General features: G+C 36.5%; 1 protein-coding gene across 11 annotated transcripts in view; it reads right to left on the bottom strand.

Annotated features, from left to right (window-relative positions):
- Nucleotides 1–18,130, bottom strand: part of MAST2 (microtubule associated serine/threonine kinase 2) — a 134,716-nt gene that overhangs the window by 9,431 nt on the left and 107,155 nt on the right. For all 11 annotated transcript variants that reach the window (XM_026707022.2, XM_026707023.2, XM_087929843.1 and 8 more), the window contains 11 exons: nt 17,364–17,502; nt 15,511–15,643; nt 14,985–15,150; nt 12,874–12,975; nt 12,028–12,150; nt 11,354–11,463; nt 7,828–7,982; nt 5,871–6,169; nt 5,351–5,569; nt 2,979–3,205; nt 568–690 (listed from right to left, as the gene is read on the bottom strand). In XM_026707022.2, the coding sequence (XP_026562807.2) occupies nt 568–690; nt 2,979–3,205; nt 5,351–5,569; nt 5,871–6,169; nt 7,828–7,982; nt 11,354–11,463; nt 12,028–12,150; nt 12,874–12,975; nt 14,985–15,150; nt 15,511–15,643; nt 17,364–17,502 (1,796 nt within the window). The remainder of the gene's footprint in view (nt 1–567; nt 691–2,978; nt 3,206–5,350; nt 5,570–5,870; nt 6,170–7,827; nt 7,983–11,353; nt 11,464–12,027; nt 12,151–12,873; nt 12,976–14,984; nt 15,151–15,510; nt 15,644–17,363; nt 17,503–18,130) is intronic.

Here is an 18,130-nt window from a genome sequence, read left to right as displayed (position 1 = left end):
CATTACACCAATCCAGCGATGTCAAACTCAAGGCTCACAGGCTGGATCCGCCCCATGGGTGCTTCGATCTGGCTCACAAGGCCACCCTCGAAACAGCAAAGGACCGGCCCACAGTGCCTCTGCCAGCGAAGACAGAGCTTGGGGGGGGCACCTGCAGCTCTCCCAATTTGCAGAGGGTTGCAGGAGGCTGTTGCAGCCGAAAATGCAATTGGAATTGGAAGCCTGTTTTCACTGGTAGAGTGCTCGGGCCACCACAGGTACTGCCAACACTAGTGATGTTGAGCTGGCCATGCCAACCCTGGCCACATTCCCCCCCCCAACCCTGATGCGGCCCTCAGTGAAATCAAGTTTGACACCCCTGCATTAATCTATCTGGAGGCCATGAAAACATCAGTAGGCTGCAACTGCAGTATCAGATTTTTAAAAAGTATTCTGTGCAACCTGATCCTCCTATGGAAAAAATCATTTTAAATACTTTGAAGTTACTGGAAACATGTTTTTTACTAAATATTTGAGCTAATGGACATCACTCCTATTGTACAGCAGGCATCAATTTTCAATTGTTACCTTCAGGACCAACTCTACCACTTCTGTATGAACCAATCCATGCACAGGCTCTCCATTCACATGAGTTATCAAATCTCCTTCTCTTAGACCCGCCTCACTTGCTGGGCCACCTTCTTCTACATGCTGTAATGACAGAAAACAAAGCTAAATAATAATAGCAATATATTAATAATCTGTTTATATTAAACATATTCCAATTCCATACATAAATAACTATGATTCTGATTGTATTTAGGGCATTTCACTTGCAAATCATGTGCAGTCTGTCCTAGCAACGTTCAAGTATTCTCTAGTGTTAGTAGTACAGAAATTTCAGAATCAAAATGGATAAACAATTAAGTATAACGGCAAATAAGATAGTTTTGACTTCCAAGTATAACATGATGACCTGAAGACAGCTCTGCAAAAATGGAGCTGACAACTGTGGCAAAGATCAAGGAACTAGTGACTGGATTGATTATTTGAAACCTTTCTGGATAAGGAGAAGATAGGAGATCACCCACATGTGCTCTAGATAACTACTCCTTGTAAGGAGACAGCAGGACAGCAATTTTTTTGTGGGTTTGAGCACCAGGAGACAATGGAATAGCCATCTTGCTTGCAACCACAGCAGAGGCTTTTAAAGGACATTAAATTTGCAAACCTCACTTTCTAATAATTTTCAGAAATTGCTCATTAATTACTTCTAAGCTACTTGAGAATGTCAAGTTTGAAAACATCACGTGAGTCTACCTTCAATCCTGAATGAAAGAAAATTTAAATCATAAGCTTAAGAATTTGAACAATATGAAATAAGCAGCAAAAATCTAAATATTTTGATCTCAGAAATGGTAAATGTCCTAAGGGGCCAGATAAAATTGGAATATTGATACATTTTCCCATGAAATAGATTCTGTTTGGGTTTTTACAAGTCATATGAAAGAGAAGCAATTTCATAACTTCAAACATAGGACATTAGAGGTGGCTAAAGTTTTGGGTGAAAGATTTACAGGCTAATAAAATGTTGCAGAACATAACATTGAAAATACTGAAGGAGACTTTTGAAGAATGGAGTTAAAAAGTAGTAACCACAATATCAGCAATGTCAGTAATGATGTCTGCCTCTATGTAAGGACTTTGTCCAAAAAAATGTTATTAAAGAAATGACAGATGTAGAACATTTTTATCTAGCAAGATAGAGATAGTATTGAAAGTGAATTTAGAACTGGCTGAAGTTTTAAATTTTAAAAGGAAAATACAAATGACAAACAAGGAGACTGACAAATAGAAATCAAATTATGTGAGAATATTTGAATGCACTGTAGATTATGACTGTTAGAAGTAAAAGGAAGGAATATAAAGTTGGTTTATTTGATCACATGTGTTATTACATCTGGCAACTTTTTATAGACTTTCTGCTGACACCAGGACTAAGAAGATGGTGGTTTATGGATTTGTTTATAGATGGAATATGGGATAAAGAGAAAATATCTGCAATCTTAGAAGATGTAAAGAATCTCTAAATTTGCTTATACTTGTGCTGAAGGTTGAAAGTCACTTCTTTATATATTACTTTTTCTGTATTATGTTCTTACTTCTCTCTCTCTTCTATTCCTTTTTTATTTTTTATTTTGTTTAATTTGAATTAGATGTTACTATTATAATTAAAATTCTTTAAAAAATTATATATAAAAATGTCAAAAAAGATACAGTTTTGTTTGTTACATGGGGCTTATGTTTATTGGCAGTTCTATGCATAATGCAATTTTTGTAAGGTCATAACAAATAAGGGTCAGAAATCAATTTACTGAACTATTCTATTTCCTATTATGATTATACTGCTGCTAATTAGCTTCAAAGATAAATTTCTACTTAAATAAACACTGAATAAAACCTGTAGGGAACTTGGAACATAATTTTACTTCCCTTCAATTGTGAACATGGTATAATAAACAATATCTGTTGTGAAAAATAATCCAGGCAAATAACAATATACTTATGAAGAAAATAATCAAAGCAAGATAAATTATAACACAGCTGAATTAAACTCAAAATCCTAAACAATTAACTGAGAAGGCAGTAATGCTTTAAGATATGTAACTAAATCTAAGCAGATGTGTAAAAAAAAACAACTACCTAAGGCTAGAGAGATCTGAAACAGACAATCACTGTCAAGACAATTCAGAAGGAATTAAATCTAATTAATCTATAGGTTTCAACTTTGATATTTCCATGCACATACATCAACTGCATATATTTTCTTTTATAAAGGAAGTCATCATTCCAGAGGTAATTCTGGGAACGATTGTTTAGTTATAAGCGAGGTTTTTTTTATTAAGTAAAAGATACCGCACATTGCTCTAATTTTCAAAGCAAGCTCTTACTAAATTACTATATATCATGACATAAAAATCCAATAAATCCAAGCATACCCAGACTATGTGATGTACTGTATAGATATCACTATTCCCCATGTAGACTCTAATTGCACGAAATGAAAAGCCATAATTCTTCCCAGCTCGATGGATGATGATTGGTGGTTTGGGATTCGTAACAGCAGGAGAATAGTCTCGGCTTGGAGATGAGTCTCTTGAAGATGGGTTGGACGAGAGAGAATGAGGTGACATTGGACTAGCCAATGGCGAACAGGTATGGTGTTCTACATGAACAAAGAAAATGTTTCAAATTATAAAACCTACTTTTCAAAAGAAAAAAAAACTGGCAATAACATGTTAATGGAGAAAAAGGCTTTCGGATTGTGGAATGCTGAAAGTTGCATTTTATTTTTCTTCCCCATTGTGGAAAAGGATGCTATAATAATACCAACAGGCAAATGGCAAGTTGGTATTTGATTATACTGGTGCAATTCAAATATGTGCTGAAAAATAAAATATTTTAAACTATGAATTTCTTATTCAATTTTTAAAGAAACTACACATTATAATGCACCAGGTTTAATCTGTCATGAACTACAAACATGTATTCACAAAGAAGCTATAGGAAAATTAAACCTAACTGCAGATTGGATAAAACATTTTCCTAACTCTTAACAAAAAACGACAGTGTACGCAGCAAATGAGATAACTATGCTGAGTTTCATATTACAAATCACTAGTCGAACACTTCCCAAGCGTTTAGGACTGCGTGATGTATCGGCAGATTATGCGAGCAGATCCTAGTAAGGTGGCCTTCTGCAGCTGACCAATGGTGATTTTGTCAGCGCCAATTGTTTTCAAGTGCTTGCCTAGGTCTTTAGACACAGCACCCAGTGTGCCGAATACCACTGGAACCACTTGCACTGATTTATGCCAGAGTCTCTGCAGTTCGATTCTCAAGTCCTGATATCTGGTGATTTTTTCAAGTTGTTTCTCATTGATTTTGCTGTCACCAGGTATGGCAATGTCAACGATCCACACTTTTTTCTTCTCCACAATCATGATATCTGGGGTGTTGTGTTCCAAAACTTTATCAATCTGTATTCAGAAGTCCCACAGTAGTTTTGCATGCTTATTTTCGACCACTTTTTCAGGCTTATGGTCCCACCAGTTCTTTGCTACAGGCAGATAGTAGTTGTGACACAAATTCCAGTGGAATTTGTGAGCAACTGTGTTGTGATGTTGTTTGTAGTCAGTCTGAGTGATTGTCTTACAATAGCTCAGTATGTGATCGATGGTTTCATCCGCTTCTTTGCAGAGTCTGCATTTGGGATCATCAGCAGATTTTTCTATTCTGGCTTTGATTGAATTTGTTTTGATGGCTTGTTCTTGGGCTGCAAGAATCAGGCCTTCTGTCTCTTTCTTCAGTGTTCCATTGGTCAGCCATAACCAGCTCTTTTCCTTATCTACTTTTCCTTGGATCTTTTCAAGGAACTGTCCATGCAGTGCTTTGTTACACCAGCTGTCATCCCACCTTCGTCCACCCCCCACGGGGTGCCGCCTTGACGTGGCGGGGGGCTTAACTGTTCCAATGAAGCTGAGAGCTGTGCTGGCGGTAGTGCAAACTACCAGCAGGTCCAACCATGTCAGAGAGGTCTTGGCCGAGGAGCAGAACTGAGTGCACCCAACAACCCATGCAATGAATCATGGTGAAACACAACCAAACGAAGCCTATACCGGCTCGGTCATCACCTGGATTAACAAGGACCGCGTCGGATGTTGGGGAACCTGAGCATCCATCAACAAGTGAGCTACAGGCCATGGGTCCCATAGCTGAGCAACCAGGGCATGAGTCTGCAGGGCTACTGGAAGCTAAAAAACCTCAGAAGTGGCAGAAATACACTATATCAGAGAACTGCACTGTAATGAAATGCTACTACAAAGCAGAACCAGAAAAACGAGGCTACCAAAAAAGATTACTATTGTTGTTGTTGTTGTTTGTTGTTGTTATTAAATAAATTTCAGGTTTTGAGAGTTCATAACAGGGCTTTCTTAAATGGTATCATCTTTCCTTAGGGGTTAGGTGGCACCCAGCAAGAAAACATATATTTCTCCTGTTGGCATTGTCAACATAATACTACGTAAATGGCTAATCTGAGCTTCATGATCCTTGGAAATGATTTATCAAAACAAGTTAGATTTAAAAGTAACAATGTACTAATCATAGCTATAATAGAACAATCAGAGTGAAATCCCACTCCTTATTGCACCACAAGCTTATCCATGGCAAAATTACTACTGTATATTAAAGGTAGAATATTGTGGTTCCTGGCAAACCCAGAAAAAGATGTAAGATAGTGGTTACTGTCACATTTAGCTGTCATCTATTTTGTTTTGATTTTTTTAAAGTCATGAAACAGATAGATTACCGGAGGGGATCAAGAGGGAGAGGGCAGTAGCTGATGCTGACTTGATCACTTTATTGACAGGCCGTGGGGAGGTCCGCTTTTCCCCAGAATCACCCGAAAGTAGCCGGTGTCGAGCTCGCCGTACAGCCAGATCACTGGTAGCCTTGGGAGTCATAAAGTCTGGACTTTCACTGCTATTGCTGCGTGTATAATGATCGCAGACCTCTGTAGTGTTCCCACCTACAATTAAAAAAAAAAAAAAAGGTCAGAGCCACATGGAATTTATATTTGCCTCTCCTCCAAAGGTCACTGTATTATATGGCCCACCAGTCTATTTAAAAAAGCGATATATTTAGAGCCGCTTTAGCACTTCTGCCACTTCTGGAACAGCTGAACAGCACTTCTGGTATTTGCAGCCCACCAGGATTTCTAATTTATCAATGTGGCCCTTTCCCCTCAACAAGTTGTGCAGGCCTGGTCTAATAGGCCAAATTACGATCACAGGCCAAGAATTAGAGACAATGCTGCCAGTCCTATATACCTGTAAACGTGCTGCTCATACTACTGACAGTTGAAGAAGGAGTTTTTAGTCCATCGTTATCACCCAGTTGGAGTTCTCTTTTTATAGACTGTTCTGGAATTAGATAAGGAAGACATTCCCGAGGTTGTGTTGTAGGCAAAGATGTCCCATCCAACTGTTTCTTTTTTCCGTCTTCCTCAGTTGAAACAGCAAAACGAGGCATTTCGAGAAGCCCAGAACAATGCCGACGGACAGTTAGGGGTGGGCTGGAGTCACTCTCTGTATGCGAGGATTCAGACACTGAGATATGTTTACGCAGTCTGAAAGAGAACAAAAAAACATCACTCAGTTTTCACACAACAGTGTTTTAACTAAATCCATTAATGGTGGTAAAAGAGCACAGTAATACTAAAATTAGGCAAAGATAATTAATTTGAACTAATAAATGAAGAAAGAAAGTAGAGACAAGGAAAAAGATCAGACTGAACTTTATTTTTATTTACCTATTTATTTACATTTATATCTTGACTATTTTTTATAGCAGTGGTCCCCAACATTTGTGGGTTGACTGTCCATCTAGGACTGGAAAGGAAACTGGGCAGCATGAATGGTGGGCCAATGCACGTACACATAGCTCTTGTGTGAGTGGCGAGCCAGCGCACATGCACGCAGCTTGACTTGCGCGAGTGGCAGGCTGGCGTGTACCCATGCTAGAGTTTGCCAGCCTGCCGTGCATGTGCACAAGTGCTCGCCAGTCCACCACACATGCACATGAGGTGACCATTGGCCCACCACTTGCGCAAGTTGAGCTGCACATGCATGCTCCATCCAGGCACACACAATTCCAAATAGGTGGGACATGGCCCAGTGGGCCTGGACCCCTGTTTTACAGGAAGCTTGTGAGTGGGAGTTTCCTTAAGATAATGTCTTTATTAACAGCTCTACAAATTAGTCTGTACTGAGAACGAGTTATGTGTCCAAAGTCACCCTGTGAGCTCTATGTCTCAGGGGATCTAGAATTTGAGTCCTCCTGGTTCTTAAGACAGAGGCTGTTGCAGATGCCCTAGTGGATCTTGCTTGAGGAGGATATTGAACAAGGTGTTATCTATAAATCCATAACTTAGAAATTAGAAATTCTAATTCTATGAATTAATCTCATCCCAATCACCCTCTTTTTTTCATAAAGCTAAATTAAACATTGTACTAAAATTACATACTGATTTCTGATTTTATTGGGATTTAAGGGATCTATAATATTTGTAATGACCAATGGATGCTGGCTCTGGATGGAAAAATGAATCTGAATGCCTTGAAACATTTTTAAGTTTCCTTCTGCAAACAATATAAAGAATTGTAGCTTGAAATATTGTTAAACTACTGATATTCAGAATTCCATTAAAGAAAGCATGTTCAACATAGTAAATAAGGCTAATTGAAAAGTTTGCCTTTCACTTTTCTAAATTCTGCTGTATTGTACCATGAATGACTGTGTTTGTATTAATTATTATAATTATTTCAAATATTTCAAATAATTGGTTTACTTTACATTTATTTTAGCAATGTTTCTCTACTAACTGTTCTCAACTAAGTACTTAATTTCAGAAATAAATAGTAATACACCTGGAATATAATTTTAGACCAAGGTTGACCAAGCATTTTGGACTTAGGATCACATTTGTGGGTGAATGCTTCAGGCAGTCTAAGCTGGTAGAATGAAATCATGCAATGAAACCACCAGATACTGTACTATGACCTATGATTTTAGATTTTTGTAAAGATTTTAATGAAGGCAAATTTTAATAGCAGAAGATACTGATTTTGATTATTGGTATATAAATTATGGACTGCTTTATAGCATATGAATTAAAATACACTGTTAAATGCGTCTATTCATATATGGCTTTTTTCTCTCTTCAAAAAGTATCCCTTTCCCCAAAAGATAAGTAGAACAGTTAAAAAGGTATTCACACAAACTCACATTTCAGGGGATCCAATCACCCAGCTGCGGTCTCGACTCTTCAAGCCCACTAGGCTATCATGTCTGTCATCCTTTTCTTCACTGAAGCTCCGTTTGGTGGGAGGTGGTGTTTTTCTCTCTTCATGGATAGAAAGACGTTCCATGCTGCTATATACCTACAGGTATAATGTGACTCTTCATCAGCAAACTAAATTATTCAGAACTTAAATATTGATTTTGGTTATGTCTTTTGATTAGCTACTATTACTTATCTGTAATTGTATTCTCAAGACCAACAGAGAGATTCTGAAGGAACAGTGAATTACTTGAGACCAAGCATAATGGGATGGCAGACAATGTGGATTCACAGATGACCATTCAATGTAAATGACCATTACAAGTAAAACCACATATTTTAAATGGACCTTGGAATACTAGAAATAAACATTGATCCTGGAGAAATTATGTTAAATAGTGCAAATAAAGAAAGAAAACACAACTGGCTTCTAAAGAATGAAGTGATTAGTGTTTAGAAATTATGAAAAAAAGCAAAACAGGCAAACAATGCCTTGATTCAAGACAAGGGTTAGGACTGACTTCAGAAAGAAGGAACTATCTGGGTAAATGATTATCTTGTCTCTATGACAAATAAGAAAAGCAGGTTCTCACTGTAAGAAACCTCTAAAAGTCAACAAGACAGCTGTTAGAAAAGTTATTTTCAATGGGAAAAGATGTATTCAAAATGGTATCTTTAGGCTCAAAAGATTTTGACAGTAATACAGAAAGAACTGTTAGTGCACATGATAATTCAAAAGTTATACCCAAACAACTTTCAACCTTTGTGTGCTCTCTTGAAGCAACACCTCATCAGAAAAGGAAATCTGAATTCCCTCTTATGTCTTACTTTCATGTCTTTCACTGATAATGGATGCGATTTAGATTTACGGAATTGTTGAGAGTCAGGCAGTATACATGTTTAAAATCATCATCACCACCTGCATTCTTGTTCTTGCATTGACAAGAGTCTCTCAAGTTAATCTATAGTAGCCTAGGAATCTCCTAACATTCTCTGGCATATGAACCAGAAATGGGGATATCTACTTCCACAAAAAATGATGGAATGTAACCATAGATGTTTAGTCATTGGCACGATGGAGTGGTACCCTTGATAAAGATAAAAACATAGGGTTCCCTCACAGGTAACAGAAAATTCAATTAGTTTCCCAAATAGATACTTTTGTTCCCAGACACTATTTGGGATATAATAGAAACTTTGGAGAAAAAAGCATGCTCCCAGATAGAGAACTGCAAAGTAAGTTTACTAAGATGTGCACATTTAATAAATGTAACTGGTATATGACCTTCACCAAGGCAAACAGGGCATAGTTTATACCCATCCAGGGGGAAATTAGCAAAATGGAGTCCTTCTGATGGACAATCAGATGCCTACAACAAGAGGACAGTGATGGCCTGACAACTATTGGGAATCTTGAGAAAGAACCAACAGAAGAATAAATAAAATAAATCAAATTAGGAAGGGAAAAAATCCGTTCTATTAAGCAAAACCACAGGGTTGAATGTGCTAACACTATAAAAAAAAAATAGGAATTTGATGGACCTTCCAGGAGCAGAACTTTTATTAACAATACTGTATGCTTTAAGAAATTCAGAATGGAGCTCTGTGCAAACACTTAACCCATATAGGCATGATGAAGAATAAAAAGATAATTGAATCTAAAACTTTCTCAGAGTGGAAGAAATGAACCATATTAATATATTTTATTTATATTTATTTCTACACACATACACCACACACATACATAATTAAATATATAACAATTAATTGGATTAAAAACATATTTCTTGCATTGGTGTTCCCTGGGATTCTTTTTAAGACAGTTCAAACAACATTTCAAACAGACGTTTTGGAAAGCAATACTATGTTTCATGCTGAAAATGAGTCAGTTGGTAACATTTAAAAACTCATAGTTAATCTACCTCCCCCCAAAACCTCACAATAATAAGCCTAACCCAAAGAGGTATTTCAAAGAGAAAGTACATCCCCATCTGACCACTGTGCATATTCAATCATGCCTCAGTGGTTTTACATTGACATCTTAAATCACCAAAGAGTTAATTGGAAGGAGAAAAGAAATTGATGTTTCTAGGACTGAACTCAACTGAGAATCTGATTTGCATATCAAACTGATGAAAATATCATTATAAAAAATTCACAACATCACAGAGTAGTTATTAATAAATTATCTGGCCCAATTGTCAGACAAGACTTTCAAATGAGTCTTCCATGCCATTCATTTTGAATACAGTATATTTCTTCAAAGTGTAAAATATAAGCATGCCAACATCACATCGCCTAAAGATACTGGTTTAGTTTCCACTTTATTCTCTCTGCTCCCTCACAGAACTTCTTTTCAGTTTATATCAACCTTAATTTTCTTACAATATTTCTTAGGTTTGTAAAGTATTTGCTAATACAGGGGTCCCCAACCACCGGGCCCCGGACCGGTACCGGTCCGTGGATCATTTTGTACCGGGCCGCAAAGAATGAATAATCATGATTAAAATATATATAAAAATATGTTTTTGCTTCCGGGTGTCTTATTTTGAAAGACAACCACTTCCGCCCTCGCCTAACTTCCACGCTTGACTCTTTGGCACGTATTTATCATGCATCAGCAATGCAAGCTAGCCCTCGCAAAATGAGCCAGAAACAGAGTTCACTGGAGAGTTTTTTTGGAAAGGGTAAACGAGACAACGATGAAGCCATAAACCATGAAACCATCAAAACTGCACCGCCCCATGGAGGCAAAACACCCAGCATTGATTAAGGTTTTTGTTATTGGAACCTTCACGCCCCTACCCGGTCCTTGAAAAAGTGTTTCTGCATGAAACTGGTCCCTGGTACAAAAAAGGTTGGGGACCACTGTGCTAATATACACATGCATGCATACATACTATATGTACGTACATACATACATACATACATACATACATACATACAAAAAATAGTCAGTATGTGTTTGTGAGCACATGTAAATAAATAACTTCAGTTGTATCTGCAGTTTCTAATTTTGATAAAAGAGAGTTTGCCACTTAAATTACTGAATGTAAGGAATACTTATTAAATAGAATTTCAAAATTTGTGTTCCATGAACTAGTCACTCATGTGCCTTCTATGTCATCAAATACATGTTTAGAATCTTTCATGATATTCTGACCTCAGTGTTCAATTTCTATTTTAAGACTACTGAAAACCCAGCTTTGCAAATATATGGCATCACAAAAATTCAAAATATTCCATGGCACCCTTGTGAATTCGATGCAAGGCTCCAGAGCACAATCGTGGGGAGTTGGGGAACTGTAGCATATACCAAACTAACTGGTGACATCTTATTATAAAGAGCCCTCTATTATACATATTGGTGACCTACATTTGAAAAGTTGACCTTCCAGCATACTATAGAGAGTTTTTCAGATTGTTTTCATCAGAATTTTCAAAACCCATTTATTCAGCAACACCTCATACCTTGCTAAATCTAGGTGAACATGAGGAAAACTGTCTAATTTTCATATGATCATCATCATTTGTGTCTTCCTCCTCCTCAGAATCTAAGTGTTGATATCGCTCAGTGCGAGCTGCAAACAAGAAAACAGATTTGAGCTCAAGTATTTGTACAAGAAGAAAGCCTACCGTATTAGTATTTTCTGCACTTAGAAGCAAATGTAGTGGGGTAAGGCATAGGTGGCTGCCATAGTATGTCATGAGCATGCCAGGGTGAGGCTGCTGCAGAGTGTGGGAGGATGCGCATGCACACAGACATGTGCAGTGGGTGCAAGCAGGCACACACTACAGAGTACAAGATCCTGGGGAGAAGTTACAAGATCCTCAGAAGAAAAAGCAGGAGGGGTGGGAGCAAGTTACAGGAATTATTTGAAACTTTCCGTGCCCGCTTTCCCCTTGACTTGCTTGTGGGAAGCTGGCAGGGAAGGTTCCAAATGGTGATCATGTGACCACAGGATGCTGCAAACATTGTTAAGTGCAAGCCAATTGCCAAGCACCCAGATCATGATGTTGGGACGACCAGAATTTCAAGGACTGGTTGTAAATACCACTCATTCAGTGCTGTCATAATTTCTTATATTTATGAAAACGTAAGCAAAATGCTAAAATAATGATAATCTCTGATCATTTTTCCTTACTGTCAAAATAACTAGTATCATCTTCTGACTCTAATTGTGGGATAAATTCTGCTTTTTGCCGTAGTAATCCATTCCAGTCTAAGTCTTTGAAGAACCTGTGTTGTTTCACTTCAAAAGCACTACCTGTAATGACAACAATTGTGAGGAATTCTTCATATAGTAGCAAGTATAGTCCACTGAAAAAAAATCAGAGCTCAGTAGAGACATGATACACTAACTTTCTTCTCCAAAATAATGACAAGAGATGATTGGTGATGTTGTTTTAGCTCTTTGTGACAACAACCGTAAGTTCAAATACATCTGAATTATTTAACCATAAAGGAAGGAATAAGGGATATTGCATGCAAGTATATGCATTTTTAAATTGTAAGTTAATTTTTATACAGTTTTTGTTATTATGAGGAATGACAATCCATGTTCAATTTCATAAATTCTGACCAATAAAGCAGAATGCAAAATGTCCCATCACTGTTGCTGATGGAAGTATATGGAACACTGGATAGAAATATGGGAACTTTCTAGCTATTTGTCAGCAGATGCATTTTTAATGGAATGTTTAAATATTGGCCAATATTAGTCTCTACTAAAACAAAATAAACTTTGTTACCAGATCCACCAATACAATAATTGTACTAACTTAGAAAGCGGAAAGCAACAAGCACTAAAATTACATATGCAATTATATTGTTGTACTATGGAATTATTTACATTTTTGGCTATTTACTCTAAATGGACAAAATGGCATATATGTAAACCCCGAAATGGCATATAATCTAATATTAATAAATATAAAAAAGTAAAAAAATTGCATATCATTGTAAAATCATGTTTATAAATATGGAGCACCTGTTCCCAGTCTTTCCAAAGGGTTTTGTCGTAGGAGTTTACCAATCAAGTCCTGGGCATCTAGTGGTAAAGCTTCGTCTCCTTCTGGCCAGACAATTTCATCTACAGAAATCATATTGGCAGGATTACACTCTGCACAAGATTCTGTGCATAGAACAATGTTTTCATGTCTCATAACTCTCAACTTCTCCTCCCTCAGATATAACCACCACCACCCCGCCACTATCAATAGCATTATTCAGTTAGAGGCATCTGAGGGATCTGATCATTGGGTCAAAATGATGAAAGCCAGATTGTGCTTTCATTCCTTTCATATGTTTGTGAAACGTCATGACACGCATAAAAAAGGAGCACAGCTTATACTGCAACAGCAGGATGCTGCTTTCATCTCCTGCCCTACTGACAACTCTGCTTTCAATGTCAGGAGAATCTCTTAATGAGAGATGTACCAGATGATAGGCACAAGTAAATTAATCTGATATTATGAAAGGCATTCTCCAGGTACAGATGAAACAATTATCTGTTGTTTCAACCACTACTCAATTAAATGCATGTTTATAATATAATAATATTACATATAGATAGTTTAAATAATCGGTTCAAGGATAGTCAATACTTGGAAAGGGCATGCCTGAAAGAAACAGTTTAGACCAGGGGTGTCAAACTGGCGACCCATGGGGCCAGATGTATCATAGTGCAGGCCATGCCCTCCCCGTCTTCACAAAGGCAAAAAACATAATAAAATGTTGTGATATGTCACATGAGGCAGTTGCGTTTGGCACCCGTGATTTAGATCCTCTCCCTGGGACAAAAAAAAAAAAGCATTGCTGCTTTATGTTATTTTGTGCCTTCTTGGCCACTTCCTGGACATAAGGGGAACCTGGCAGGGAAGATTTCAGAAGAGGTTTGCCATTGCCTCCTTCAGGGATGGAGAGAGCCAGGGATGGGGGGAACTAACCAAAGGTCACTCAGCTGCCTTTGTGCCTGAGACTAAAACTCATGGTCTCCAAGTTTCTACACTGGTGATGTAATCACTATACCAAACTGACTTTCACTGCTGCTTTAAGAGTTGTAAATTAAGTTTAAATTTGAAATTCCATAAAGCAGCAGCATCATTTTTCAGGCTCATACAGAAATCTTTAAAAAGTTAATGTGCTTTAAAGAAGAGCTAAATATGCTGCCCTCAGAGGAGATCTGAAGCATTTCTGAGTCATTCGTGAAGTATAATATGCACAGTGCTACTGAATGTACTGCAGGTGATGTGGATATTTAGCTATCAACTGGGTTAATATTTTTTATAATACAATTGTATATTGATAATTTCTATCTATGAAGGTTCTAAATCCAAAATAACATATTTAAATATGTAACACATTTAAATATTAAATTACATGCCAGTAGATATGGTGTGTGTGTGTGAGTGTGTGTGTGTGTGTGTGTTGATGTAGATTCTTCTTATAATATTTAGCATGTTGAATCCTACTCTCTACAAATGAAGTTCCACTCCCAGTACAGCGGTTTCCTGCCTCTCCCTTCCAAATATAATCCATAGGCCAATAGCAGAAATGTAGTAAAAAATGGGAATATCCTTTTGGATCAGAGACAAAAAAAATGTATAACATGGCACATTAAAACTGCTATTTGTGCCATTTAAAAACATACAATACTTCTATATTTGTTGGCTACATCAATGAGGTAGGTCTTTAGTATGTTATCAAAGTATCCATGTTCTGTTTTACCACAGCTAAGCCTCGAGTGTAGTTGGCTCTGCTTCTGTGATTTCATGCATGACTTTGCAAATTTCATGTTAGATAATTGACAAATGAAGAATAGAAGCAAAACTTTTAATTTCCAAATAAAATTAAGAGAAATACATCTCTTTTTTTTGTACCAGCTGAATTGATGTATGGCATTTGCTTTTTAATGTTTGTTTTATTGTATTGCAGGGGAAATTCCTTGGAGCCTGAAGGAGACAGTATCCATTTTCCAAAATCAGATAAGCTAACTAAATAATACTAAATTACTTATATTCTTCTTGTTTAATTAAGTGATTTTAAGCCATTTATCAATTTCAAGAAGACATTTAATACTTATAAAAGTTGGATACCTACCACTGATAACTTGCCCAAATAACTCTTCAGGGGTATCTCCAAAAAAAGGAACACAACCAACTAGAAATTCATACAAGATTATTCCCATGGCCCACCAATCCACAGGCTTTCCATACCCTTGTCGCAATATTACTTCAGGTGCAATGTATTCTGGAGTCCCACATACCTGGAAAGAAAATTTAAAAAATGCTAGGATGTAGAAAATCTCTAATGGAGAAATCAAACAATAAGTAATGTAAATCATGTTTAAACAATGTGGAAAAAATTCATTATTCATTACCAAAAAAAGCAAATATTTTTAATTAAATACTTGCACAAAAACATTTGAGATTAGATTAATTTAAATCTGTCCAAACTAAGCAGAATTTTTCATTGCTATACTTAAAGGAGTTAAAACTTCAATTTTACTGTGCTGTTTCTGGGTCAGGGTATAAAACCCATGTTGAACATATTGGCTTTAGGCAGTTTTAAAAAATTAATATATGCAGGTATGCATAGTAATTTCAAAACTGTAATTTTGGCTTACTTGCTTATCCAAGAATTCTCTGGCATCTTTCTCAATATGACCTTCATACAGATTAGTTGTCAAACTCATTAAGCCAATTTTGGAAAGGCCAAAATCAGTCAATTTGACGTGACCCATTGAAGTTATGAGAAGACTGAAAAAGAGGAATAGAGATTAGTATTATAAACATTTAATCATGCCACAATACCATTCTCATTCTCTCTCTCTCTCTCTCTCTCTCTCTCTCACACACACACACACACACACACACACACACACACACACCCTTTAATAAATGTTACACAGGCTGTCCTCGATGTATGACCATAACTGAGCCCAAAATTTCTGTTGCTAAACAAGGCAGGTTGTTAAGTGAGGTTTGCCCCATTTTATGACCTTTTTACTACAGTTGTTAAGAGAATCACTGAAGTTGTTAAGTGAATCTGGCTTCCCTCCACTGACTTTGTTTGTTGGAAACCATCTGGGAAGGTTACAAATGGTGATCACGTGACCGTGGGACTATGTGGGAGAATGGAACTGTCATAGATACATGCCAGGTGCCAAGTACTCAAATTTTGATCACATGACCATGGGGATGCTGCAATGGTCATAAGTGTGAAAACTGGTCATAAGTTATTTTTTTCCAATGCTGTTGAAAACCACTAAATGAATGGTTATAAGTCGAGAACTACCTATAACTTTAATATCTCATTACTGTAGAAAATGTCTTACATATACTGAAAATCTTAAAGGATTGTCTCATTTGAAATATGTATTTCTATGCATTTTGCATGCTAGTTATTATGAAGCCATCTATGCTATCTGCCTTCCATGGGAATTAAGCTTAGAAAGCTTTCATTGGACTTGCCAACAATTTAGGTAAGAGTAACTACAAAGGACAAAAGATTTCCATTGAGCGATGCCTCCAATCATATAACTCTGTTCAAAAGAACCCTGTTCTTTTATATTATTATTTTTGGTGTCTATCTGCATCCTTGATGATGACGTATTTCAACAAGAAGAAAAAAACAAAAATGAAAGAAAGCCAGAATTAGCTATGTCCTAGCCCAAGTTTGCTTTTGGCCATGATTACTGACAACTCTATTACCGTTTATTATCAGCACATGGCCTATGAGGTTATTATTTTCATTAGAATATGACTTTTGACATACATTTGCCCATTTGTACATGAAACTAACATTTATATATATCTAAGCCTTGCCATAAAAGGAATTACCTGCTACATAACTTTAAAGGAAAAAAATCAGGGTCTAATTTGAGTCAGATTTGAATACTTTTACATACAGACACTGAATTGGACCCAAACCTAATAATGCTTTTAAACAAATTAATTTAAATCAATGAGCTTTTGTTTTAAAATGCCCTTAAATTGATTTCTGGTGACTGCATCCATGTACATTTCTTGCCAGTGTTATAGAACTGATTTTTCCAGAAAGTTTAAATTCTTACTAGATGTATCTAATTTAAATTCTATCTTTGTTCTTTGCTTTACAGTCTCACCCATTAAAGGTTTGAGCCAAGTATATGTGCATAAAATGATAAAATTATAGGCCTGTTCACCTTGCACTTTTACTGGGTATTAAATGTATCCTTGTAGAAGGACAATCAAAGCTTTCCTGTTATTGGAAGGCCTCACTTTACATTTAGAACACAATTAATGAAATAATAGTTTTTCAATAAATTTTATTGAAATAATCAAAATCTGATATTTATCAAGAAGCAATTCCAGAATAAATATTGGAAAGAAAGGTTGCCCTTCCAGAGGAGAAAAAATAGTACAAGTTGTTGCTATAGATATTTTTAGAATGAACAGCTGCAACTACAAGTACAAACATGAGAAGTTAAAAGCATACTTGTCAGGTTTTAGGTCACGGTGGACAATTCCATAATTGTGGAGGTATTCTAATGCCAGTACAGTTTCTGCAAAATACATTCTTGCCATGTCTACAGGCAATGCTCCAATGTTCTTCAAAAGAGTTGCACAATCCCCTCCTAGATCACAGTAAAAATAATTTCTGTATTCATTATTGAACTATACAAAGCTGACAGTATATCATGTTATGTACAGTATATCCATGTCTAATCAAAAGAAAAACTAACACTAAACTAGGAATTTTAAATGTTATTTTATTGGACCAAATGTTTGTCCAATATTTTAGTCTAATGCATTATCTTTAAAATATTAGATCAGTTTCTAGATTTGTTCTCAATAGGTGCACATAACTGAGGAATGTTACATTAATATATAAAAGGAGCCAAAAATAGGATATTTCTGCATACTCTGCCATACAATGCTAAACAGATATTGATAAGGAGGAAGACCAGGGAAATGTGAGGCAGATAGGAATATAATTTGGTGGTGATGAATTAGGAAAAATCAGTAGGAAGTATTTGGTGCCTGGTTCCTCTTCTGGATCAATAAGCTCATTGTACATCCAGCTGCATTGTTTTGGCTGCTGTTGGTAAATACCAATTCTGTTGGTAAGATCTCTTTCATTCAGAATAAAGTGATGGACAAATATGCAGATTTGGCATATATTACTGAAATATGGTGGAACAGAGCAAGTTTTATAGCACAATATACCCATTCTATCTTGAAAGATATGGAACAAATCCTAGA

Source organism: Pseudonaja textilis, chromosome 3 (assembly GCF_049901715.1).
Source record: "Pseudonaja textilis isolate UNSWEBS1 chromosome 3, rPseTex1.2, whole genome shotgun sequence".
NCBI classification, from domain to species: domain Eukaryota; kingdom Metazoa; phylum Chordata; class Lepidosauria; order Squamata; family Elapidae; genus Pseudonaja; species Pseudonaja textilis.
The sequence above is the reverse complement of the archived record's forward strand: the minus strand, read 5'-3'. Positions and strand labels throughout refer to the sequence as shown.